General features: G+C 42.6%; 2 protein-coding genes and 1 pseudogene across 2 annotated transcripts; 1 reads left to right on the top strand and 2 right to left on the bottom strand.

The window, feature by feature from the left end:
• Positions 1-1,134: 1,134 nt before the first annotated feature.
• CSTL1 (cystatin like 1) lies at positions 1,135-5,287 on the top strand. The gene is made up of 3 exons (XM_055344885.1): positions 1,135-1,353; positions 4,321-4,434; positions 5,204-5,287. Exons 1-3 carry the CDS (start codon positions 1,135-1,137, stop codon positions 5,285-5,287), a joined length of 417 nt encoding a protein of 138 aa, XP_055200860.1.
• A 13,173-nt stretch (positions 5,288-18,460) lies between these two features.
• Positions 18,461-21,311, bottom strand: CST11 (cystatin 11). Its single transcript, XM_055343638.1, has 3 exons — positions 21,087-21,311; positions 20,412-20,516; positions 18,461-18,544 (listed from the first exon to the last, which is right to left on the bottom strand). Exons 1-3 carry the CDS (start codon positions 21,309-21,311, stop codon positions 18,461-18,463), a joined length of 414 nt encoding a protein of 137 aa, XP_055199613.1.
• Positions 21,312-22,136: 825 nt separating this feature from the next.
• On the bottom strand, positions 22,137-26,525 carry LOC129522560 (nuclear transport factor 2-like; annotated as a pseudogene).
• Positions 26,526-27,217: the final 692 nt, after the last annotated feature.

Consider the following 27,217-nt stretch of genomic DNA (forward strand, 5'->3'; position numbering starts at 1 on the left):
CCCTGAAAACACAAGACAAATCTCCCATGCGAAAGGTACTTTCCATGTACCAGGAGGATGGGGGACAACATTTTATCCCCAGAGATGGGGGATAAAGCTGTATAATCAAACCTTACTACTTCTTCACCATTTATTACCCATAGTCAAAACCCAGTTGTCTTGTCAATTCTTCACACATTTATTGTTTCTTTGTCTACAAGGTTAATAAGCTTCTTGTGCTAGACACATCTTCATTCTCTTGTGAAGGATCCCATCCATATATAAAACATCAATAAAACCTGTATACTTTTCTCCTGTTAGTTTAATTCTTAGGCTGAGCCAGAGACCCAAAGAGGGTTGGGGAGAATTTTTCCTGCCCAAGATAAGCAGCACCTAACCTTCAGAGGTCTTCAGGATTAATTTCTGAGTGAGGATCAGAGTTTATTCACCTCCCCTTCACAGAGAGGCTTATATTACCTCACAAAGGTCTGCTGGGGTCACACCAAAATAGCAAGAGCTACTGCCAGGGCCTGCAGGTACAGTGGGATCCAGCAGGCAGAAATCTGTGGTGCAAAAGGTGGCAGGTGCATAGAGAACCTATCTTTAAAGGAGGAACAGGGAATAGTTGATGGCTGGGTTAGACAGGTAGAACCCACAATAGGTAAGTAGAATGTATCAGCCCTGTCCATGTCCCTGATTCCTTTATATCCCAGTTCAGCTAATACCTTCTCCATAAGCCTTCCCCAATTCCCACAAATGGCAAATGGCACTTCTTTGTCCAATATACTTATGCATAGCACTATAAAGCTCTGTTCTGGGGACTTTCTCCTTGATAGATATGAAGGCAGGAAGAGGTTGCCATCTTGGCAGGTGTTTAGAAATCATGCTTGCCTGGATAATCTAAGAATCAAGTGGGTATCATAAAATTGGAAAATGTGTGGACCTGAAAGAGTTGAGCTCAACCTGAGTTGAGATTTCCTGGGTTGGTTCTTCAAATTGTGGGCAGATCCTTCAAAGGATGAGTCTGGGGTCTCAATCTCTGCCTAACCTGGGCAAGCCCATTGGGCAAGGGCCACTGCAGAGGGTGAATGAGCTGCAGTGTGGTCCCAATCCTGTCCTGGCAGGTGCAGTGGAGGAGGTTTTCGAGGCTGCAAGATGGGAGTTGGATGCTGTAGGAACCCTCTGTTGCTGTTGGCTGTCCTGGTCCTGGCAGCCAGGCTAGGTCATTTTCAAAGGTGGGAAGGCTTTCAGGAGAAGTCCACGAGTGAGACAAACATGAATTCAACACTCCAATTCTTCATTGAAAAATACAACAATGCTAGCAATGACACCTACTTATTTCAAGTCGACAAGCTACTTCAAAGTCAGATGCAGGTTTGTGCCTCAGTTTCTCTGGATGTGGGCAGTACCCACTTGGACATGCAGGAATATGGTATGGTTCCCAGAGAGAACCAAGTGATGGTTTCACAACTGGGGGGAGGCTTCACTTGGGATGAGCCTGCTTTGGATGGTTTGGACTCCAGACTTCCTTAGCTATGCTTCTGAAATGCTAGCCCAATGACAGGAATGAAACCCTAACCGTGTTACTCTTTGTCTGAAAGAAACATAGCCTCTGAGTTTCTCAACTGTTATTTCTTGGGAAGAATTGCCTTTTGTTCTGAAATTAGTCCTACCGGAGTGACAACAAATGAGAATGATTTTGTTTCCTTAAATGGTTTGCTTTGGCAAAATACAAATGTTCTCTATGGATTCCCACTTGACATAATTTTTCAATGTCCAGGGATGTAAAGTCTGGACTTTCTAGCTGTATTATACAGGAATCTGGAATTGCACAGGGGTTTATTTGGGCAGAGGGGAGAAGGGAGTGAGAAACAGACTTCAACCAGATTATCTCTTTTACGTGTTTTACATACAAAGTTTCTCTGAAATGAATCAGTTGAGGACAACGGAGGAAAGAAAAGTTGTTTGAAAACTACTGTTGTGGGTCCAGCTTCCCCACAAGCTTACCTAGTAAACTATATCTAAGTTAGGTCAGAGGCAATAGCACGTTTTAGTTCAATTAACCTGATTTGGAAAAAACAACAAACCACAATTGACAGGAGAAAAGATCTCTGATGGAGAGAGGGAGGCAGTGGGAACAGGAGAAACCAGCAAGGGTGGGGAGTAGAGAGGAGCAGGCAATGTTAGTGTGACACAAAGCAGGCCTGACATCACAGTGTGTGGAGATCAGCCTGTCCCCGGCTCCATCACATACTCTTGTCCCAAGATGGAGGCCCATCAGGCCCAGGGACACTGAGGTGACTTGGCCACGAGGTGGCGGCTGTCAACCAAAGTTCTTGCCAAGTTGCTCTGTTCTCCCAGGTTAGTGCTCCCAAAGGTGAATCTGAGAATCCCAGGAGACATGTCTTGTAGAATCAGTCTATAATCATTCACAGTTAACTCTAAAAGAATAGTTTATGAATGAGCTTTTGTTGTCATTCAAATGGGTAAAAGCACAGAATGTGTGTGACTCTGGGTGGCTGGGTGACCTGAAGTAAGGGTCCTTTTGCCAAGTGGTTGTGTCCGTCAACACCTCACAGAGGGGTGTAGGAGGTGGGCCTGACAGGCTGCTGCACCCAGGTTCCAGGTCTCTTTAATTGTGAGATCTATGTCAAGAGCCATCCAGGCCTGTTTCCTTACCACCAAGTGGGCAGAATAACAGTGAAGCAGTACTAGGGAAAATATTTGTGTTACTATGATGATTCCTCTTACTATCTAGCAATCCAGTCTAATAATGAATAAGCAAACACTTTGCGCACTGGAATTATAGTGTTTTCGATTTTTCATACCTATGGAGTGTGCTGAAGGTCAGTGTGAAAGCCCTGTAAGATGCCAATGCCTGGATGTAACTCTCCTTTGATGAAGAGCTTGGAGCCCTGCATCCTGAGGTTCTTCAGGTGGCGGATGCTGGGACCAGGATGGTGATACAGCCCTCAGGCTTCCTTCCCCTGCAACCACCCTGAGCTTTTCTGGGGGCATTTTCCTCCAGGGGGCAATGTGGGCACTCTCTCCCTCTACTGCTTTGCTACTAGGGAGAGTATCAAGCCTTTGCCTTTGGTTTTATCTGACATTGGGACAAGGAAGTAGGGCACTTCCAGGAGCTTCTCCCCTCCCCTCCTTCATGTCGACTTGAGGGACCCAGCTGTTTCCAACAGAATCATCAAAGCATTTGCTGGAGTTTCACTTGAAGGTGTGGATCCCCCCTGCTACAAAGAGCTTTCCTGCCCTTAGAGTCCTCAGAGCCTGGCACTTGAACATGAGCACAGGAAGACAGATCCCAACAGCCTGGAATTGCTTTGGTGTAGGTTCTCCATGGTTTATGCATTCACTGTTTGCATACACCCCAGGAGGAAATTGGCACTAGTCTCCCCATTCTCTAGATGAGGAAACTGAGTCAGAGAGGTGGCAGGGCTTAGCCAAGGAGATAGAGTTGGCAGGGGAAAAAGCCAGAACTCGAGCACAATTCTTCTGTCTTCTGCTCTGTTGCTTTCCTGACTCCATATCTGCTTCAGAGTGATGTTCCCCACATTTTGCTAAAACATTTAATAATTCATAATAAGTTATTTTAAAATTTGCTTTAGTGAGATGCCTGCTTCTATTTAGCCCATGAACAACTCCTTGAGCAGGTACAATTGTTATCTGGACTCTGTATTTTTTTTTATAAATTTATTTTTTATTGGTGTTCAATTTGCCAACATACAGAATAACACCCAGTGCTCATCTCGTCAAGCGCCCACAACTCTGTAGTTGAAGAAAAGGAGATTGCCGGGGATTTGCTCTAGGGCTCAGTGTTAGTAGAAGGGAAATGAATGCCCCAAAGCAATTCAGTTTCTAAGCCTGTGTTTTTTTAGCTGTGTTGGTAAACTGCTTTCCATCAGGTTGGTTGGGAAGGAGAGTAGGGAGGGAGGACATGGATGAAGTTGAGGGACAGGATGCACCCCTATACATTCTGAGGATTATGTGTACAGATATAGGGTATCCGGGGGCTGCCGGTTCCATGATTTGCCAATCCTTCATCCTGAGTATGGAAGGGAGATGGGTGAGAAGCCATCTATGGCTTGCAGAAATGAAGCTAGTCCAGACCAAGGGGAAGGGCTCTGCACATGCTGGGGACTGACTAGTGGCCTCAACTGTCACTGTCCATTCTCCAGCTGGGAGGCAAAGTGGGAGCCATGCTTTTAGTGGATGAGCTCTGAGAACAGGTATTGTGGTTCCTTAGTCTTCATCTTCTAGATTTTCCGGGTGAGAGTCAGCAACTGGATACTTGGAGTTAATGCTAACAGTGCCACTGTTTCTTGGTAGCTGACGACTGGAGTGGAGTATATGGTAACTGTGAAGATTAGCCGGACCAAATGCAAGAGGAATAGCACAACAAAAAATTCATGCCTCATTCAAAGCAAAAACAAGCTGAAAAAGGTGTGTGGTGGCAGTCACTTGAGTCGGGACTTGTGATCAAACAGGGAAAAGTAAACTTTTAAAAAGTAGACCAAAACTGGACATTGACAATTTTTCTAGCTGTGTGGATATGGGCTTTAGAGCTGCCTGGTGCCATTAGAGGTACCCAGAAGTGGGGGGAAGGCTCTCTAATTAGGCAGTCTCTCTACCCTGAGCTGTCATAGCTCTGGCCACAGTCCTCCAGTCTCCTTCCCTGGCAGTTTTACCCCAGGCCTCAGTGGGAAGTAGTTTACTTTCCCTTGGGCTTCACTCTGATCTCAGCTCATGCTCTCAAGGTCCTTGGGGATTGTCTAGTTTCCTTTTTGTCTTCCAACCTCTGCCTATGTTTTCTGGCTTTTCCCAGTCCCTCCTGGTGCTGCCACCCAGAAGCTGGCAGACACAAAGTCTACCAGAAGCAAAAGGACTTGAGGTAGCGGGCAATGCCTCTGTCCCAGGCTGTCCTGCCCGGACTTCATCCCAGTGTCCCGCTGGGCTATGGGCTCCAGGTGCACCTGTTCCACATCCTAAGTGACTGAGTAGGGGGCGCCCAGGGTGACATCCCTGTTCAGGTTGGCCCCACCCCACCCCCATCATGTGACTATGAGCAGATTCCCCTCCCCACCCATGTGGTCGTTATCCAGACACAGTGACTGGTCCAGATTTCCCAGACAAAGGCTTGTTGGGGGGCAAGAGCCTTTTGTTCATCTTCAAAAATATTTCCCTGAGAACTGTTTTCTTTCTCTTTCCACAGAGTTTCATTTGTGACTTTTTGATGTACACTGTGCCCTGGATGAACTATTACCAACTCTGGAATAATTCTTGTCTGGAGGCTTGAATGCATTAGTGCAAAGATCTTTGATGAAAACTTAGATGCCAACTGTGCACTTTCTATTAGACTTCTGCAAGGCCTCATTCCTCTTGGCAAGGTCTCCACACACCTGCTCTCACTCATGCACACATGCACACTCACATATGCACTCACATACATTCATGTACACACTCACACACTCACTCAGGGGGCTGATGCAATTTGAACAGAAGGATATCAACTCTTTGGAGGAAACTCATAGTTCTTCTACTTCAGGGCATGTCTCTGAGGCGCTTAGTTTCAGGTACATTCGGACCTCTGGCCTGAGCTTCCAGGGGCTCTGTTTCTTCCCCATATTCTCTGTGACTCACACATTTTTGTGAGTGTGGCTGAGGTCCCCAAGTTCATCAGTCCAGAAACTCAGTAGAGGGACCCTCAGGATTTCAGCGCAGTTAGTTGTACTCGCAGCTGTGCCTTAATTACAGTGAAAAGGTACAAGACAAAATCAACAAAAGAAAAAGGCTAATGTGGAGAAGTTTCAGGGAACTAGGTGTAGGTTTCCAGAGTGCTTTCCTGGTGCACTTAGTTCCCCAGCAGTGAGTTGTGATAACACGTTGAAATATGTTTCCCAGAGAAGCTCTTTAGAGATTCAATGCCACAGGTTTTCCCTGGAGCTGCACTAGGCAACCCTCTGCCTAGGATATGTCCAATCTTTAGGCTCCCAGACGGAAAGCAGGTATTCAGCATAAATCACACTGTATAAACAGTATAGACACAATGAGGTCCTCTCATCACTTAGGGACAGGATTGTATCAGTGTAGGGAACTGTTGGCAATCTAAGTTCCCAAGCTCCAACCAAGGCCAACTTTACAAGTGGGCCTTTCCAAGGACAGCAGTCTGGACTAGCTGTACGAACTCTTTATTTCACAGAGAGTTCCCGAGCCTCCCATGTGCTCACTGCTGGAGGAATGAGACAGTGTCTTCCCTCATGTGACTCATAGTTGAGCAAAATAGGTATACACTGGACCAGAAAAGGGGAGCAGATGAAGGCTGAGAACCTCCTCAGGGACCAGACCCACCAGCACACTTATAATGGAAACTTGAGAGATGATTTCCAAAGGGGAAGAGTAAACACACAAATATGAACCTCAAATTCACCTGAATGGCTTAAGAGAGAAGGGAAAGTGGAGGTGCAGTGGTAAAAGTGGTGGATTTCTCATGCGAGAGAGAAGCCAGCAACATCCAGTTCTGCAAATCTAATGTCATTGAGGGTTGAGTGGGTGTCTTTCATGGGCATGCTGTCCTTACTTTCTTTTCTTTTTTCTTTTTATTGAAGTTCGATTTGCCAACATATAGTGTAACACCCAGTGCTCATTCCGTCAAGTGCCCTCCTCAGTGCCCATCACCAAGTTACCCTATCCCCCTTGCCTACCACCCCTTCTACTACCCTTTATTGTTTCCCAGAGTAAGGAGTCTCTCATGTTTTGTCACCCTCTCTAATTTTTCCCACTCATTCCCCCTCCTTTTCCTTATAATCCTTTTCACTATTTCTTATATTCCCTGTATGAGTGAAACCATATAATGTTTGTCCTTCTCTGATTGACTTACTTCACTCAGCATAATACCCTCCAATTCCATCCACGTTGAAGCAAATGGTTGGTATTCGTCCTTTCTAATGGCTGAGTGTCCTCACTTTCTTATTTGGTTATCACAACAACCTATGAAATGGCAACTCTCACCTCCATGTCAAAGGTGAGGAGCTTCTTTCCAGATCCTACCATCTTGGCAGAGTTTGGCCTGTTTGAACTTTTACAAATGGAATCATACAGCAAAAAATAATATATTTTATTTTTGGCTCCTTTCATGCAACATAATCCTTTCTTTTTATTTAAATTCAATTTGTGAAGATAAAGTATATCATTAGTTTCAGATGCAGTTTGCAATAACTCATCAGTTGCGTGTAACACCCAGTGATCAGCACATCACTTGCCTTCTTTAATGTCCATCACTCAGTATTCCCATCCCCCCCACCCTCCACTGCTTCAGCAGCCTTCAGTTTGTTTCCCAGAGTTAAGAGCCTCTCATGGTTTGTCTTCACCTCTGATTTTTCCCCAATCAGTTTCTCCTCCTTCCCTTATGGTCCTCTGCACTATTTCTTATATTCTTCTTTTTTTAAAAAATAAATTAATTTTTTATTGGTGTTCAATTTACCAACATACAGAATAACATCCAGTGCTCATCCCGTCAAGTGCCCCCCTCAGTGCCCGTCATCCATTCACCCCCACCTCCCGCCCTCCTCCCCTTCCACCACCCCTAGTTCATTTCACCGAGTTGGAGTCTTTATCTTCTCCCTTCCCTTATATTCCCTTTCACTATTATTTATATTCCCCAAATGAATGAGAACATATACTGTTTGTCCTTCTCCGATTGACTTACTTCACTCAGCATAATACTCTCCAGTTCCATCCACGTTGAAGCAAATGGTGAATATTTGTCGTTTCTAATGGCTGAGGAATATTCCATTGTATACATAGACCACATCTTCTTTATCCATTCATCTTTCGATGGACACCGAGGCTCCTTCCACAGTTTGGCTATTGTGGACATGGCTGCTAGAAATATTGGGGTGCAGGTGTCCCAGCGTTTCATTGCATCTGAATCTTTGGGGTAAATCCCCAGCAGTGCAATTGCTGGGTCATAGGGCAGGTCTATTTTTAACCCTTTGAGGACCCTCCACACAGTTTTCCAGAGTGGCTGCACCAGTTCACATTCCCACCAACAGTGTAAGAGGGTTCCCTTTTCTCCGCATCCTCTCCAACATTTGTGGTTTCCTGCCTTGTTAATGTTCCCCATTCTCACTGGTGTGAGGTGGTATCTCATTGAGGTTTTGATTTGTATTTCCCTGATGGCAAGTGATGCAGAGCATTTTCTCATGTGCGTGTTGGCCATGTCTATGTCTTCCTCTGTGAGATTTCTCTTCATGTCTTTTGCCCATTTCATGATTGGATTGTTTGTTTCTTTGCTGTTGAGTTTAGTAAGTTCTTTATAGATCTTGGAAACTAGCCCTTTATCAGATACGTCATTTGCAAAGATCTTCTCCCATTCTGTAGGTTGTCTTTGAGTTCTGTTGACTGTATCCTTTGCTGTGCAAAAGCTTCTTATCTTGATGAAGTCCCAATAGTTCATTTTTGCTTTTGTTTCTTTAGCCTTCCTGGATGTATCTTGCAAGAAGTTACTGTGGCCAAGTTCAAAAAGGGTGTTGCCTGTGTTCTCCTCTAGGATTTTGATGGAATCTTGTCTCACATTTATATTTTTCATCCATTTTGAGTTTATCTTTGTGTATGGTGAAAGAGAGTGGTCTAATTTCATTCTTCTGCATGTGGATGTCCAATTTTTCCAGCACCATTTATTGAAGAGACTGTCTTTCTTCCAGTGGAGAGTCTTTCCTCCTTTGTCGAATATTAGTTGACCATAAAGTTCAGGGTCCACTTCTGGGTTCTCTATTCTGTTCCATTGATCTATGTGTCTGTTTTTGTGCCAGTACCACACTGTCTTGATGACCACAGCTTTGTAGTACAACCTGAAATCTGGCATTGTGATGCCCCCAGATATGGTTTTCTTTTTTAAAATTCCCCTGGCTATTCGGGGTCTTTTCTGATTCCACACAAATCTTAAAATAATTTGTTCTAAGTCTCTGAAGAAAGTCCATGGTATTTTGATAGGGATTGCATTAAACGTGTAAATTTCCCTGGGTAACATTGACATTTTCACAATATTAATTCTGCCAATCCATGAGCATGGAATATTTTTCCATCTCTTTGTGTCTTCCTCAATTTCTTTCAGAAGTGTTCTATAGTTTTTAGGGTATAGATCCTTTACCTCTTTGGTTAGGTTTATTCCTAGGTATCTTATGCTTTTGGGTGCAATTGTAAATGGGATTGACTCCTTAATTTCTCTTTCTTCAGTCTCATTGTTAGTGTAGAGAAATGCCATTGATTTCTGGGCATTGATTTTGTATCCTGCCACACTGCCGTATTGCTGAATGAGTTCTAGCAATCTTGGGGTGGAGGCTTTTGGGTTTTCTATGTAGAGTATCGTGTCATCGGCAAAGAGGGAGAGTTTGACTTCTTCTTTGCCAATTTGAATGCCTTTAATGTCTTTTTTTTAGTCTGATTGCTGAGGCTAGGGCATGCAGTACTATGTTGAATAGCAGTGGTGAGAGTGGACATCCCTGTCTTGTTCCTGATCTTAGGGGAAAGGCTCCCAAGTGCTTCCCCATTGAGAATGATATTTGCTGTGGGCTTTTCGTAGATGGCTTTTAAGATGTCGAGGAAAGTTCCCTCTATCCCTACACTCTGAAGAATTTCAATCAGGAATGGATGCTGTATTTTGTCAAATGCTTTCTCTGCATCTACTGAGAGGATCATATGGTTCTTGGTTTTTCTCTTGCTGATATGATGAATCACATGGATTGCTTTACAAGTGTTGAACCAGCCTTGTGTCCCGGGGATAAATCCTACTTGGTCATGGTGAATAATTTTCTTAATGTGTTGTTGGATCCTATTGGCTAGTATCTTGTCGAGAATTTTTGCATCCATGTTCATCAGGGATATTGGTCTATAATTCTCCTTTTTGGTCGGGGTCTTTGTCCTGTTTTGGAATTAAGGTGATGCTGGCCTTATAGAACGAATTTCTTCTTCTTTCCAAACAGCTTTAGTAGAATAGGTATGGTTTCTTCTTTAAACGTTTGATAGAATTCCCCTGGGAAGCCATCTGGCCCTGGGCTTTTGTGTCTTGGGAGGTTTTTGATGACCGCTTCAATTACCTCCCTGGTTATTTGCCTGTTCAGGTTTTCTATTTCTTCCTGTTCCAGTTTTGGTAGTTTTTGGCTTTCCAGGAATGCGTCCATTTCTTCTAGGTTGCCTTATTTATTGGCGTAGAGCTGTTCATAATATGGTTTTAAAATCATTTGTATTTCCTTGGTGTTGGTAGTGATCTCTCCTTTATCATTCATGATTTTATTAATTTGAGTCTCCTCTCTCTTCTTTTCAATAAGGTTGGCTAATGGTTTATCTATCTTATTAATTCTTTCAAAGAACCAACTCCTGTTGATCTTTTCCACAGTTCTAGTCTCGATTTCATTGAGTTCTGCTCGAATTTTAATTAACTCTTTTCCTCTGCTGGGCGTAGGTTCCATCTGCTGTTTCTTCTCTAGCTCCTTTATGTGTAAGGTTAGCTTTTGTATTTGAGTTCTTTCCAGTTTTTGAATGGATGCTTGTATTGCAATGTATTTCCCCCTTAGGACTGCTTTTGCTGCATCCCAAAGATTTTGAACGGTTGTATCTAAATTCTCATTAGTTTTCATGAATCTTTTTAATTCTTCCTTAATTTCCTGGTTGACCCTTTTATCTTTTAGCAGGATGGTCCTTAACCTCCACGTGTTTGAGGTCCTTCCAAACTTCTTGTTGTGATTTAGTTCTAATTTCAAGGCATTATGGTCTGAGAATATGCAGGGGACAATCCCAATCTTTTGGTATCGGTTCAGACCCGATTTGTAACCCAGTGTGTGGTCTATTCTGGAGAAAGTTCCATGTGCACTTGAGAAGAATGTGTATTCAGTTGAGTTTGGATGTAAAGTTCTGTAGATATCTGTGAAATCCATCTGGTCCAGTGTATCATTTAAAGCTCTCGTTTCTTTGGAGATGTTGTGCTTAGAAGACCTATCGAGGGTAGAAAGAGCTAGATTGAAGTCACCAAGTATAAGTGTATTATTATCTAAGTATTTCTTCACTTTGGTTAATAATTGGTTTAAGTATTTGGCAGCTCCCACATTCGGGGCATATATATTGAGGATTGTTAAGTCCTCTTGTTGGATAGATCCTTTAAGTATGAGATAGTGTCCCTCTTCATCTCTCACTACAGTCTTCGGGGTAAATTTTAGTTTATCTGATATAAGGATGGCTACCCCTGTTTCTTTTGAGGACCATCTGAATGGTGAATGGTTCTCCAACCTTTTATTTTCAGGTTGTAGGTGCCCTTCTGTCTAAAATGAGTCTCTTGTTGACAGCAAATAGATGGGTCCTGCTTTTTTATCCAGTCTGAAACCCTGCGCCTTTTGATGGGGTCATTAAGCCCGTTCACGTTCAGAGTTACTATTGACAGACATGAGTTAGTGTCATCATGATATCTATTCAGTCCTTGTTTTTGTGGATTGTTCCACTGAACTTCTTCTTAAAGGGGAATTTTAAGAGTCCCCCTTAAAATTTCTTGCAGAGCTGGTTTGGAGGTCACATATTCTTTCAGTTCCTGCCTGTCTTGGAAGCTCTTTATCTCTCCTTCCATTCTGAATGAGAGCCTTGCTGGATAAAGTATTCTTGGTTGCATAATCTTCTCATTTAGGACCCTGAATATATCCTGCCAGCCCTTTCTGGCCTGCCAGGTCTCTGTGGGGAGGTCTGCTGTTACCTTAATATTCCTCCCCATAAAATCAGGGATTTCTTGTCTCTTGCTGCTTTAAGGATCTTCTCTTTATCTTTGGAATTTGCAAGCTTCAGTATTAAATGTCGAGGTGTTGAACGGTTTTTATCGATTTTAGGGGGGGATCTCTCTATTTCCTGGATCTGAATGCCTGTTTCCCTTCCCAGATTGGGAAAGTTTTCAGCTAGGATTTGTTCAAATACATATTCTGGCCCTCTGTCCCTTTTGGGCCCTCGGGAACCCCAATTAAGCGTAGGTTTTTCTTCCTCAGGCTGTCGTTTATTTCCCTTAATCTATCCTCATGGTCTTTTAATTGTTTGTCTCTTTTTTCCTCAGTTTCCCTCTTTGCCATCAACTTGCCTTCTATGTCACTCACTCGTTCTTCCACCTTGTTAACCCTCGTCGTTAGGACTTCTAGTTTGGATTGCATCTCATTCAATTGATTTTTAATTTCTGCCTGATTGGATCTAAATTCTGCAGTCATGAAGTCTCTTGAGTCCTTTATGCTTTTTTCTAGAGCCACCAGTAGCTGTATAATAGAGCTTCTGAATTGGCTTTCTGACATTGAATTGTAATCCAGATTTTGTCACTCTGTGGGAGAGAGGACTGTTTCTGATTCTTTCTTTTGAGGTGAGGTTTTCCTTCTAGTCGTTTTGCTCAGTGCAGAGTGGCCAAAAACAAGTTGTACTGGGAAAAGGAGAAGAAGAGAGGAGAGAAAGAAGGAAAGAAAAGAGAAAAAGAAAAAAAAGAAAAAAGGAAGAAAAACGAAAAAAAAGAGAAGAAAAAGGAAAGAAAGAAAAAAGAAAAAAGAAAGAAAGAAGAAAGAAAGAAAGGGGTGGGGGAAGAAAACAAATCAAAAAGCAAAAAAAAAAAGAAAAAAAAAAACCACGGGGGAGTATCTTCTGATTCTGTGTACTTTAAGTCCCTTGACTTCCCCTGGAACTGGTCCGTCTAGCTGGTCTTCTGGGGGAGGGGCCTGCTGTGCTGATTTTCAGGTGTTAGCACTTGTGGGAGCTGATATGCCCCTGCCTGCTGCAGGGCTCAGTGGGGGCTATTTACCCCGTGAGGCCCCAGGAGGAACAGCCCCAGTGGCGGGGCCAGCTCTGCAGCCTTGGAGTCAGCCCCCGCAGTAACTCTGGAGCTCTCGGTCTGCAGGGCCTGGAGGCTCCGGGGCGGGGCCGCTGATCTGCTCAGCTCACGGCAGGAGCGTCCTTGCTGTCCTGGGCCCTCCCGGCCTCTGCCTGTCCCGGGGGAGGCCGGATCTGGGCTGTGTCCCGGCGCCCTGTGCCCCGGGGCCTGCGCTGTTGGATTCGCGCTCCCGCTCGCACAGCCCCCTCCGCGGAGCCGCCGCCCGAGCCCCTCCGAGCTGCTCCGGGTCCCGCCGTGCCCGCTGCAGCCCTTCGGGAGCTCGGCGCACTCTCCCGGGGCGCAGGTGTCTGTTAGTGTCCCCGGGAGCCTGAGGGCATCCCCGCCCTCCTGGGTCCTGCTCCATCTCCCTGCGGGCCCCTTTCCGCCCGGGAAGGTTGGTGCAGCTCCTGCTTCTCCGGGACGGGTCTCTCCTGTCCTGGGGACACTCGCCCCGGCCTCAGCCCGGCTCCTCGCGGGGCCCCTCCCCCTTGGAGGCCTTTTGTTCCTTTATTTCTTTTTCCCCGTCTTCCTACCTTGATAGAAGCGCGAACTCTTCTCACTGTAGCATTCCAGCTGTTCTCTCTTTAAATCTCAGGCCGAATTCGTAGATTTTCAGGATGATTTGAAGGTTATCTAGGTAATGTGGTGGGGACAGCTGATTTGGGGACCCTACTCTTCCGCCATCTTAACACCTGGGTTTTAATAGAAAATCACTAGTCCTACTAAGAATGAGAAAAATGTCAACTTAAATGAGAAACGACAATGAACAGATGCTAACATAGAGATGACACGTCTTTTTTTTTTAATTTTTTTTTTTGATTTTTTATTTATTTATGATAGTCACAGAGAGAGAGAGAGGCAGAGACACAGGCAGAGGGAGAAGCAGGCTCCATGCACCGGAAGCCCGATGTGGGATTCGATCCCGGGTCTCCAGGATCGTGCCCTGGGCCAGAGGCAGGCGCCAAACCGCTGCGCCACCCAGGGATCCCCGAGATGACACATCTTAAAATCACTGATAAAGATTTTAAAGCAGTCATCCTAAAAGTGTTGCAATGACCAATTATCAACATACCTCAAACAAATGAACAAATGGGAAGTCTCAGCAAAGATAGACAATCTCAGCAAAGAAATAGAAAGTGCAAAGAAAAAACAAGTAGAAATATTAGAATTGAAAAGTTCAATAACTGAGAGATCCCTGGGTGGCGCAGCGGTTTGGCGCCTGCCTTTGGCCCAGGGCGTGATCTGGAGACTCCGGATCGAATCCCACATCAGGCTCCCGGTGCATGGAGCCTGCTTCTCTCTCTGAATAACTGAAATACAAAATTAAATGGACGGCCTTACCAGTGGAATGGGAGGAATAGAGGAAAAATAAATGAACTGGAAGTGAGAATAATGAAAACTACTCAATCTGAATAATGGTAAGAAAATTGACCAAATACAAATGAATAGAATGTCAGAAACTGGTGAAACTATTACAATATCTAACACACTGTAATTGCAGAAGGAGAGGACAGAGGTGAACTAAGAAACTATTTGAAGAAATCACAGCTGATTACTCTTCAAATTTGGCAAAAGACCTATACCTGTAGATTCAAGAAAGTGAGTAAATCCTAAACAGGATAAATTCAAATATACAGCAAAACACATCAGAGTTAAACTTCTGAAATTTAAAGACAAAGAAAAAAGATCTTGAAAGCAGTGAAAGAGAAAATTCACCTTAGCTTTAGGGGGAAAAACCCTATTTGAATTTCAACATATTTCTCATAATAAACCATGCAGAAGTGCTCCAGTGTTTTTCAGAGAGAGAGAAGACTCAAATTAATAAAATCATAAATGAGAAAAGAGAGATCACTACCAACACCAAGGAAAATACAAACGATTTTAAAAACATATTATGAGCAGCTATACACCAATAAATTAGGCAATCTAGAAGAAATGGACGCATTTCTGGAAAACCACAAACTACCAAAACTGGAACTAGAAGAAACAGAGGCTAAAAGAAAAGAAAACTGTCAATCCAGAATCATATATCCACCAAATATCCCTCAGCAATAAAGGGGAAATAAGCCATTCTCACATGGAAGGAAACTAGGGAATCTGCGCCAGAAGACCTATATTAAAATAATAGCTAAAAGAAGTTCTCTAAATATAAAGGAAATTTAAAAGAAGGAATCTTAAAGTATCAGAAAAGAACATAAAAAGTGTAAATATGGGTACATACAATAGGATTTCTTGAGTTTTCTAAATTATGCCTGATGGTTAAAGCAAAAATTATATCATTTTTAAATGTGGTTCCCAATGTATGTAAAAGAAATATTTAGGGCATTTGTAAATGAGGAATAATAATGGGCTGTAAAGGGAGGTAAACTTTCTACATTTCACTCAAACTGGTAAAATATCAACACCAGTAGGCTGACAAGTTATATATTTATGTCATATCTAGAGCAACCACCTAGAAGGTTATGCAAAAAGATATATGCTCACAAACAGCATAGATACATAAAAATGGAATTCTTTAAAAAATGTTCAAGTTACACAGGAAGAAATAATAAAACAGAAACAATACAGAGAGAAGAAAAATGAAATAGCAGACTTAAGTCCTAAATATCAGTAATTATATTAAATGGTATGTGTAAGCTATCTCTAAATGGTCTAAATAAGTCAATTAAAAGACAGAAATTGGTAGAGTGGATTAAATAAAATATGACCCAACTATATGCTGTCTACAAGAAACTTACTTCAAATATAGTGATATGGGTAAGTTGAAAGTGAAATGATGAAAAAATTATATTACGTAAACACTAAAAGAAGAGAAACTATATTAATATCAGATAAAGTAGACCACAGAACAAAGAAAATTACCAGAGTTACAGAGGGACATTACATAATGACACATCCTTTGGAAAATAGTTTGGTGGTTTCTTTTTCAAAAAGAAAAAAATCCTAAAATATACTTTAACATATGGTGCAGCACTTGTACTCCTCGGTGTTTAATGCAGAGAATTGAAAGCTTACTACATCCGCACAAAAACTTATACATGATTGTTCACAGAACTTTATTTGTAAAAGTTGAAAACAAACACATCCTAAGTAGGTAAATAGTATACTGTGGAATATTACTTAATAATTAAAAGAAAATAAGGTACTGATAACATGAAACACATTGGATGGATCTCAAGGGCATTACCAGAAATCTCAAAAGGTCACATACTTGATTCCACTTCTCAAATTGACACAACTAAAGAGATGAAGAATAAATTAGTGGTTGCAAGGAGTTTCAGATGGGAAAAGAGAGGTATGACTCTAAAGGGGTGGTTCAGAGCATCCTTGTGGTGATGGAATAGTTTTATATCTTGATTGTGGTGATAGTCACATAAATCTACGTATACAACAAAATTACACACATGCAAACTATACCAGTGTCAATTTCCTGCTTGTGATATTTTTCTATGGTTACAAAAGATGTGACCATGCAAGAAAACTAAATGAAGGGTACAAGAGAACTCTCTGTACTATCATAACGTTCTTCTTTTTATTCTTTCAAAATAAAAAATTTCAAAAAAAAATCACTGGGCTGAGAAAACCAAAAGATCAATGGGCACAAATGTTCTACCTTTCCTTTGTTCTACCTCAGGTTAATAACCCTTGCCTTTAGGCAAAGCAGCCAAAATGCCAGCAGGGAGTTGAATGACTGAATAGTATTAAATCATGATTGCTACCAACAGTGTTGTTACTAATTAATTTTTTGAATATTTGCTTTGTTAAGTAATTTACATATGCTATGATCATTAATAATTATAACTACTATAAAAATAGATATTATTTTCAGTTAAAGATGAGGAAACTGTAGGTTAATATTTTCCTGGATAGTTGGTAGAAGGGAGTCCTACCTGGGTCCCACCTAAAACAGGGTCCTGAGCATTTCAGAACTTTGGTAAGAAGTGTAAAAGACAAAAATATTGTTCTCTCAAAGCTCCCAGCTATCTCCATCTGGTAGAGACTGATGTGTCTATTTTGCATCACTGTACACAGCCCACATGTAGAAAGAATACCCGGGTGGCACTCTGCCTTTATCCTCTCACATATTCTCTTTCTGTGCACACCAACTCCAAATGCAGCACCTATGCCCCCTTAATCTCTGACTGTTCCCTCTTCCTCAAGCCACCTCAGGCCAGTGGTTCCAGAGAATTACTGCCTCATACGAGCTTTCCTGCAACCAGTAACTGACTGAGATTGTTGCATAAATACCTCCCAATTTCCTCTTCTTTCAGGTAGTTGTGTGTGTGTGTGTGTGTGTGTGTGTGTGAGAGAGAGAGAGTTGTGATTGTGTGTGTGTGTGTGTGTGTGTATTCTATAAAATCCCTAGAGTTCCCCAGTGGTATTAAGCCAAGTGACTTTCTCCTCAGTTACTGGGGACGAGATCTTTTTCTCCCTTATTGGATGTGAATGAGGATAGATGTGACCTAGTGAGCTGCTGGCAGCCCTCTTGAGACCACGTGGAGGAAGTGGAATGAAGAAGACGAAATTGTTGACATTGTTTAAGATCTTGAAAATCAAGCTGTTGGCTGGGGGGTGGGGTGGTGGTATTCATTCCCCAGTCCTAATATGGCACTCATGGAGAATGAGTCTTTTTTTTTAAGATTTATTTATTTATTCATGAGAGACAGAGAGAAAGAGAGGCAGAGACACAGGCAGAGGGAGAAGCAGGCTCCAAGCAGGGAGCCTGAGGAGGGACTCGATCCCGGGACTCTAGGATCACTCCCTGGGCTGAAGGCAGGCGCCAAACCATTGAGTCACCCAGGGATCTCCAAGAGCGAGTCCTTTTAATATAGTATTGTTAGCTTTTCTCCATCATCAGTCATTTCTTTCCTGGAGGAATCATTCTGATTGGTCTTTCTGGGAAGAATAAAATAGTAATGGTAGCCCCATTCTCCTCCTTCCCACATGGGCACATATTTTCCCTCCTAACTCCAAGTGAAGTACTCTATAAAGTGACCTGCTCTGGTCCAATTTTGCTGGTGCTAGGGGTGTAAATCTAGAATTTGAAAGAAAGTTCACTTCCTGCAAAAAGAACACATCTCCCAACCTAGTCCTTCTCAGTAACAAAGGCCCTCATCTTTTAAAATTACTTGTATTATTTCCCATTATTCAACACTTTGGGCAAGGAAAAGGATATTCCTCATTGAATACCTCAGAGATGGCATCGTAGGCCATACTTACAAACAGCTCTTGTCTGATCAGGTAAGTAACCTAGAACTTCTACCCTCCTTCGCCTTTTAATCCTCTCCTTACTCTAAAGTCTGAAGACTTCTACTTGAAATGAGGCTGGGGTTGAAGTTCTGCCTCATATAGGTAGAGGCTATAAGGTCAGGAATTATCCACATCACCTCATTAGAATTCTCAATCTGCCCTAGCCCAAAGTACCTTCAGATTATATTATTATGAACTGAAAAATTTGGCAAAAAAGAGTGGAATCATAAACATTAAAAGCATTAAAATAATAGTTTGGTAAATATTTATTTCCTATATTGAGAATTACTGCTTATTGCAGGATACTTTCAGGTATAGTGATTGCAGGTGTGTGCTCCAGGATACCTAGTCATCGGTGCAGTTTTTGTTCAGAATTTTGTACTTTTCAAACCAGGGAACAACAAACACTGAGTAGAAGCACTCAATTTGCTAAAAAACAAAAACAATATTTTAAAAAGTTCAACATGCAAAGCGAAAATTTTAAAAGAGAAAGAAGAAGATATAACACATGTAGATGGGGAAAATGACACCACCTCACCATGCCTCCAATCCAAATATTATTTGACCTTTATTTTGATTTCAATCACTTGATAGTAGTATTGCTGAGATCATCCCCTCAAATGTCCTTCTGTTTTTTTCAATAAATTTATTTTTTATTGGTGTTCAATTTGCTAACATACAGAATAATACCCAGTGTTCATCCTGTCAAGTGCCCCCCTCAGTGCCTGCCACCCAGTCACCCCCACCCCCCGCCCTCCTCCCCTTCTACCACCCCTAGTTCGTTTCCCAGAGCTTCTGTTTTTTTTTTAAATTAAGATTTTATTTATTCATGAGAGAGAAAGAGAGAGAGAAGCAGAGACACAGGCAGAGGGAGAAGTAGGCTCTATGCAGGGAGCCCGATGTGGGACTCAATAACCTGGACTCCAGGATCACGCCCTGTGCCAAAGGCAGGCGCTAAACGGCTGAACCACCCAGGGGTCCCCTGTTCTTCTGTTTATGGTTAGAATTGGAGAATAGAAATAGGAGAAAGAGAGAAAGAGAGAAAAGAAAGAAAGAAAGAAAGAAAGAAAGAAAGAAAGAAAGAAAGAAAGAAAGAGGATCCATCCTACCACACTTACAATGGGACCCAGTGATTCTCTTTTCCTCTTTATTTTTACTCATGTGTCCTTTATTTTTTTATTTTTATTTTTAAATTTATTTATGATAGTCACACACAGAGAGGGAGAGAGAGGCAGAGACACAGGCAGAGGGAGAAGCAGGCTCCATGCACCAGGATCCCGACGTGGGATTCGATCCCGCGTCTCCAGGATCGCGCCCTGGGCCAAAGGCAGACGCTAAACCGCTGCGCCACCCAGGGTTCCCTCATGTGTCCTTTAATTCACACTTTACTTGGCCTCTGCTGGCTCCATCCATCCATTATCCATCCACCCAACCATCCATCCATCCACCCAACCATCCATCCATCCACCCAACATCCATCCATCCATCCATCCATCCAGTCCATCCACTTGGACTCACCCATCACCATCCATCTTCCTTCCCTGCACTTTTCTTCATTTATCTGTCCATCGACTGATCCATCATGCCCTTTCTCTCCTTCCCTTGTCCCAATTCTCTCTCAATATTTTGCTTTTATTTTTAATTTCCCTCTTAATCCTACAATGAAAAATCAATAAACACAATTTCTTAGTGAGATTTTGTTTTCTTGCTCTACATTTGAAAGCTCAGGGTGGTGGGGAGAGGCTTAAATACATTTCTCCTGAGATAGAAATCAGAATACAAACTCCATCAGTTCAATCACTCACATCAAGAAGATCCTCTCATTTTACTTATTTTATATTAAAATATTCAGGGATCCCTGGGTGGCGCAGCGGTTTAGGCCTGCCTTTGGCCCAGGGCACGATCCTGGAGACCCGGGATCGAATCCCACGTCGGGCTCCCGGTGCATGGAGCCTGCTTCTCCCTCTGCCTGTGTCTCTGCCTCTCTTTCTCTCTCTCTCTCTCTCTCTGTGACTATCATAAATAAAAAAAAATTAAAATATTCAGCCACCTTGGCTCCCCCTGTCTGGACTCCTTTTCCCTGCCATAATTCTTTCAACAACAAATGAGCAACACCTGCCAGGCAGGATCTTGGTTACTTTTACTTTGGCTTTTCCTCTTTGAGTGAGCTGATGTTATCTATACATTCATTTTAAGCAAGTTTGAATACACCCCCAGTAATTCTACCCTACCTCATCCTAAAACTGTAGAAAACGCCTGTGAGTTCTTTCTGAATTAATGTGTATTCACCTAGTACCTTGTAAAGCTCCCCTTCCTGAAAGGAGCAATTAGTAGTCTCCAGCTTTTGACAGGTGGTCCGCCGCATTTCCATGTTAACATGAAACTCCATATGGTCAGTAATCTGTGGGGAGCAAGTGGAAGGAAATGAAAGGACTTCTTTTCCTTTCTCTGTAGCTTCTAGGGGCAAGAACTCCTTCTCATGGTGTCCAAGGTCAAGGACTCTTTCCTGAACAAATTGGTGGGCTTCTCTCTTCCCTTCCTATCTGACTCCTGTGCCTTCTTTGGCTATTCAAGGAGAATTCTCCAGAAACCAATCTCTGGGCAAAGATATCTGGTGGACAACTCAACTATTTTGAGTAAAACTCTGTAAACTTTGTCTGTAAAGGGTCTAATAGTCTTTTAGGCTTTGCAGTCCATACAATCTCAGTTGCAAGCACTCTGCTGTTGCCCCTCAAAAGCAGCCCTGGATGATGTGTGCATGCATAACATGGCTGGACTGCAATAAAACTATTTACAAAAATAGGAAGCAGGTGTGGTTGGCTTCTGGGGTATAATCACTTAAATAACTTCATCCAATCCAGTGAATTTATGTTTCTCTTAAAATTCCCACTTGAAACTAAATGAGGCTGAATTTCAGTTGTATGGGTGTCCCATTTGGAGAGGCCTATATAGGAAAGAGGGCTGTGCTGACCTGCTTCTGGACCTTCAGGAGCCGCACAATCCGGAAATTGTACTTGTCGTTACTCTTCTTGTTGAAGTCATCGCTCAAATACTGCATGGTGGTTGTCACATAAGGGTCTGATGCAGACACTTCTCCAACACTCAGAAAGGTTTTCTTTCTTACTTGGTAGGTGTGGACCACCAGGGCCATAAAGATGGCCAACAGGAGTTGCGGGGCCTGCCAGAATCTTGCCATTGTTCCCCAGCTGAGGAGGAATAGGAAGATTCTCCTCCTTGCCCTCCAGGGCCCAGCAGGATTCAACTGACCCTCTGTACCTTGATGAATTTAAATGGTCAGTGGTGGACACCCACAGCCCTCCTCCTCTTCCCTCTTCATCTGCAGCTGGAGGTGGTAGATGAGCAGGAATGCTCTGCCATGATTGGTAAGCTCATTTCCACTGCTTCTTCTCTTTGCCTCTTCCTGCCTCACACACATACACTCATGCAAATACTCATCTCTTCTCTTTTGGGGGCTTCTGTCTTAGCAACACACATCCTCCTGCTGCCCCAACATTATTGGGGTGGAAGCCAGGCCAGACACACCTGTCTACTGAACCCACCTCAGCCAGTCCTGTGGGTGGTCTGGAATGACAGGAAGCAATGAAGACGTGGGGGATGCTGGATCACAGGCAATGAAGCATGAACAGGTCAGTCAAGTGAACACCACATCCTCCCTGTCCTTTGACTTTTCCTTGGACTCTTCTTGTCACCCTCTCCCCCTTCCCTCACTGGCCAGGATACCACCTTTTCCTTAGGCCCAAACCTTGGTCTCTTCCTCCGTATTAATACTTCTTTTTTTTTTCTAAAGAAAATTTTTGTGGTTTTATTGTATCATGAGACATTAAAACATCTAAACAAATCAATACCTGAGCAGTGAAGCAAATGCTCTCTTTCACTTCTTTGAGTTACTAGAGCAACTTATCAGTAGATTAAAAATAAACGAATAAAAGGACAACCTTTTGAATTACTTAAGTCTTTCCAAGACATGTGCTGGTACAATCCAAGCTTCTGTCAGATGCAACTAGTCTAGTTTCCAAACATCACACACAATACCTCCATAGTAGCAATGCATTGTGCCCGCTCCCACCATGGCCCTGCTCATTTGCGTGTGATATTTGGAGGAGTACGAATAGTATAAAGAAGAGGAGAAAGGAGAAAACAGCATGAGTGCCTGGCTGGGAGGAGGCAAGCTGAAGTTGTGTAGGGAAAGCCTGAACATGTTATTGTGCAAACCCAAGCATCATTAATGTTTTATAATAGGAACATCTGGTGGAACCCCATGATGGGGTGTCTTCATCAGCCTTGAGATGGCCCACAGCCATGCTGATGATTTAGCTATGAGGCATGGGCTGATGATCCTGCACTGTGGTGCTATACTGCATTTTCTGGAATGGAAGATTAGACAACTTCTCCATAATGGTAGCATTCCCCTGGAACTGTCATGCTTCCCGCATAAGGCATGATGTGTCAATATAATTTGTGTCTAGTTGGGTTCTATCATGTTTTTTTTAAAGATTTTATGATTTATTTGAGAGAGATAAAGTGAGAAAGAGAGAGAACATGAGCTGGGCTCAGGGGCACAGAGGGAGAAGAGGAAGCTGACTCTCTCCTGAGCAGGGAGCCTGACTCAGGGCTTGATTCAGGACTCCAGAATCATGACCCAGGCCCAAGGAAGATTCTTTTTTTTTTCAATAATAAATTTATTTTTTATTGGTGTTCAATTTGCCAACATACAGAATAACACCTAGTGCTCATCCCGTCAAGTGCCCCCCCTCAGTGCCTACAACCCATTCTGTAGGTTGTCTTTTAGTTTTGTTGACTGTATTCTTCGCTGTGCAAAAGCTTCTTATCTTGATGAAGTCCCAATAGTTCATTTTTGCTTTTGTTTCTTTTGCCTTCCTGGATGTATCTTGCAAGAATTTACTGTGGCCAAGTTCAAAAAGGGTGTTGCCTGTGTTCTCCTCTAGGATTTTGATGGAATCTTGTCTCACATTTAGATCTTTCATCCATTTTGACTTTATCTTTTGTATGGTGAAAGAGAGTGGCCTAGTTTCATTCTTCTGCATGTGGATGTCCAATTTTCCCAGCACCATTTACTGAAGAGACTGTCTTTCTTCCAGTGGAGAGTCTTTCCTCCTTTGTCGAATATTAGTTGACCATAAAGTTCAGGGTCCACTTCTGGGTTCTCTACTCTGTTCCGTTGATCTATGTGTCTGTTTTTGTGCCAGTACCACACTGTCTTGATGACCACAGCTTTGTAGTACAACCTGAAATCTGGCATTGTGATGCCCCCAGCTATGGTTTTCTTTTTTAAAATTCCCCTGGCTATTCGGGGTCTTTTCTGATTCCACACAAATCTTAAAATAATTTGTTCTAAGTCTCTGAAGAAAGTCCATGGTATTTTGATAGGGATTGCATTGAACGTGTAAATTGCCCTGGGTAGTATTGACATTTTCACAATATTAATTCTGCCAATCCATGAGCATGGAATATTTTTCCATCTCTTTGTGTCTTCCTCAATTTCTTTTTTTTTATGAATTAATTTTTATTGGTGTTCAATTTACCAACATACAGAATAACACCCAGTGCTCATCCTGTCAAGTGTCCCCCTCAGTGCCTGTCACCCATTCACCCCCAGCCCCCGCCCTCCTCCCCTTCCACCACCCCTAGTTCATTCCCCAGAGTTAGGAGTCTTTATGTTCTGTCTCCCTTTCTGATATTTCCCACACATTTCTTCTCCCTTCCCTTATATTCCCTTTCACTATTATTCATATTCCCCAAATGAATGAGAACATACACTGTTTGTCCTTCTCCGATTGACTTACTAAACTCAGCATAATACCCTCCAGTTCCATCCACGTTGAAGCAAATGGTGGGTATTTGTCGTTTCTAATGGCTGAGTAATATTCCAGTGTATACATAAACCACATCTTCTTTATCCATTCATCTTTCGATGGACACCGAGGCTCCTTCCACAGTTTGGCTATTGTGGACATGGCTGCTAGAAACATCGGGGTGGAGGTGTCCCGGCGTTTCATTGCATCTGAATCTTTGGGGTAAATCCCTAACAGTGCAATTGCTGAGTTGTAGGGCAGGTCTATTTTTAATTCTTTGAGGAACCTCCACACAGTTTTCCAGAGTGGCTGCACCAGTTCACATTCCCACCAACAGTGTAAGAGGGTTCCCTTTTCTCCGCATCCTCTCCAACATTTGTGGTTTCCTGCCTTGTTAATTTTCCCCATTCTCACTGGGGTGAGGTGGGATCTCATTGTGGTTTTGATTTGTATTTCCCTGATGGCAAGTGATGCAGAGCATTTTCGCATGTGCATGTTGGCCATGTCTATGTCTTCCTCTGTGAGATTTCTCTTCATGTCTTTTGCCCATTTCATGATTGGATTGTTTGTTTCTTTGGTGTTGAGTTTAATAAGTTCTTTATAGATTTTGCAAACTAGCCCTTTATCTGATATGTTATTCGCAAATATCTTCTCCCATTCTGTAGGTTGTCTTTGAGTTTTGTTGACTGTATCCTTTGCTGTGCAAAAGCTTCTTATCTTGATGAAGTCCCAATAGTTCATTTTTGCTTTTGTTTCTTTTGTTTTCGTGGATGTATCTTGCAAGAAGTTACTGTGGCCAAGTTCAAAAAGGGTGTTGCCTGTGTTCTCCTCTAGGATTTTGATGGAGTCTTGTCTCACATTTAAATCTTTCATCCATTTTGAGTTTATCTTTGTGTATGGTGCAAGAGAGTGGTCTAGTTTCATTCTTCTGCATGTGGATGACCAATTTTCCCAGCACCATTTATTGAAGAGACTGTCTTTCTTCCAGTGGATCGTCTTTCCTCCTTTATCGAATATTAGTTGACCATAAAGTTGAGGGTCCACTTCTGGGTTCTCTATTCTGTTCCATTGATCTATGTGTCTGTTTTTGTGCCAGTACCACACTGTCTTGATGACCACAGCTTTGTAGTACAACCAGAAATCTGGCATTGTGATGCCCCCAGCTATGGTTTTCTTTTTTAAAATTCCCCTGGCTATTCGGGGTCTTTTCTGATTCCACACAAATCTTAAAATAATTTGTTCTAAGTCTCTGAAAAAAGTCCATGGTATTTTGATAGGGATTGCATTGAACGTGTAAATTGCCCTGGGTAGCATTGACATTTTCACAATATTAATTTTGCCAATCCATGAGCATGGAATATTTTTCCATCTCTTTGTGTCTTCCTCAATTTCTTTCAGAAGTGTTCTATAGTTTTTAGGGTATAGATCCTTTACCTCTTTGGTTAGGTTTATTCCTAGGTATCTTATGCTTTTGGGTGCAATTGTAAATGGGATTGACTCCTTAATTTCTCTTTCTTCAGTCTCATTGTTAGTGTATAGGAATGCCATTGATTTCTGGGCATTGATTTTGTATCCTGCCACGCTACCAAATTGCTGTATGAGTTCTAGCAATCTTGGGGTGGAGGCTTTTGGGTTTTCTATGTAGAGTATCATGTCATCAGCGAAGAGGGAGAGTTTGACTTCTTCTTTGCCAATTTGAATGCCTTTAATGTCTTTTTGTTGTCTGATTGCTGAGGCTAGGACTTCCAGTACTATGTTGAATAGCAGTGGTGAGAGTGGACATCCCTGTCTTGTTCCTGATCTTAGGGGAAAGGCTCCCAGTGCTTCCCCATTGAGAATGATATTTGCTGTGGGCTTTTCGTAGATGGCTTTTAAGATGTGGAGGAAAGTTCCCTCTATCCCTACACTCTGAAGAGTTTTGATCAGGAATGGATGCTGTATTTTGTCAAATGCTTTCTCTGCATATAATGAGAGGATCATATGGTTCTTGGTTTTTCTGTTGCTGATATGATGAATCACATTGATTGCTTTACAAGTGTTGAACCAGCCTTGTGTCCCGGGGATAAATCCTACTTGGTCATGGTGAATAATTTTCTTAATGTGTTGTTGGATCCTATTGGCTAGTATCTTGTTGAGAATTTTTGCATCTGTGTTCATCAGGGATATTGGTCTGTAATTATCCTTTTTGGTCGGGGTCTTTGTCCTGTTTTGGAATTAAGGTGATGCTGGCCTTATAGAACGAATTTCTTCTTCTTTCCAAACAGCTTTAGTAGAATAGGTATTGTTTCTTCTTTAAACGTTTGATAGAATTCCCCTGGGAAGCCATCTGGCCCTGGGCTTTTGTGTCTTGGGAGGTTTTTGATGACTGCTTCAATTTCCTCCCTGGTTATTTGCCTGTTCAGTTTTTCTATTTCTTCCAGTTCCAGTTTTGGTAGTTTGTGGCTTTCCAGGAATGCGTCCATTTCTTCTAGTTTGCCAAGGCAGATTCTTAATCAACCAAGCGACCCAGGCACCCTTGTTTCTGTCATGTTGAATGAAGCTGGATCAAGTTGCTCCCAAATTGGCTTGTCTGCCATTCTGAAGCATTGTCTGGCCTTGTTGAGACCCAAAGGGCTGGCACTATGGCAGCAGTAGTGGACAGCCTGTGTTAATAATACTTTTCTTTTTAAAAAAGATTGTATTTATTTATTTTTGAGAGACATATATAGAAAGAAATAACATGAGTTGAGGGACAGGCAGAGGGACAAGCAGACTCCTGCTGAGCAAGATGCCCAACATGGGGCTAGATCCCAGGACCCTGAGATCATGACCTGAGCTGAAGTCATATGCTTAACCAAATGAGCCACCCAGTAGTCCCCCTGTGTTAATAATTATTAAATTTGGAAAGTACATGACCCCCTTGGAGAAGCCAATGCTTCCCAGAAAACAGAGGATGTGTCCTGTATGGGGAGCAGACTCCATGTATGGGTGAAGTCATGACACGACTTTCACTCTTCCCAGTGTCTCATTAAATAGACTTGGCTGTGCAATTTGTTCCCTGTAACCTATCAAAGCACTCTTAGTACATACAGCCTCAATCCAGTAATCAAGAACCAGATGGTAAGACCTTGGAATGTGTTGTGAAGCTGTACTTCTCCCTCCTGGAGGTCTGCTGTTGGAGAAGAGAGATAGCTCCTTTTTTGTTTTCCCTATCTGTTCCATCTGCCCTATCTTACTAGCCATGGACTCAGACCCCTTCAGGAGAAGAAGAAGGGGTAGGGGGACTGAG

This window comes from Nyctereutes procyonoides, unplaced genomic scaffold, assembly GCF_905146905.1.
Source record: "Nyctereutes procyonoides isolate TBG_1078 unplaced genomic scaffold, NYPRO_anot_genome, whole genome shotgun sequence".
Classification (NCBI taxonomy): Eukaryota; Metazoa; Chordata; class Mammalia; order Carnivora; family Canidae; genus Nyctereutes; species Nyctereutes procyonoides.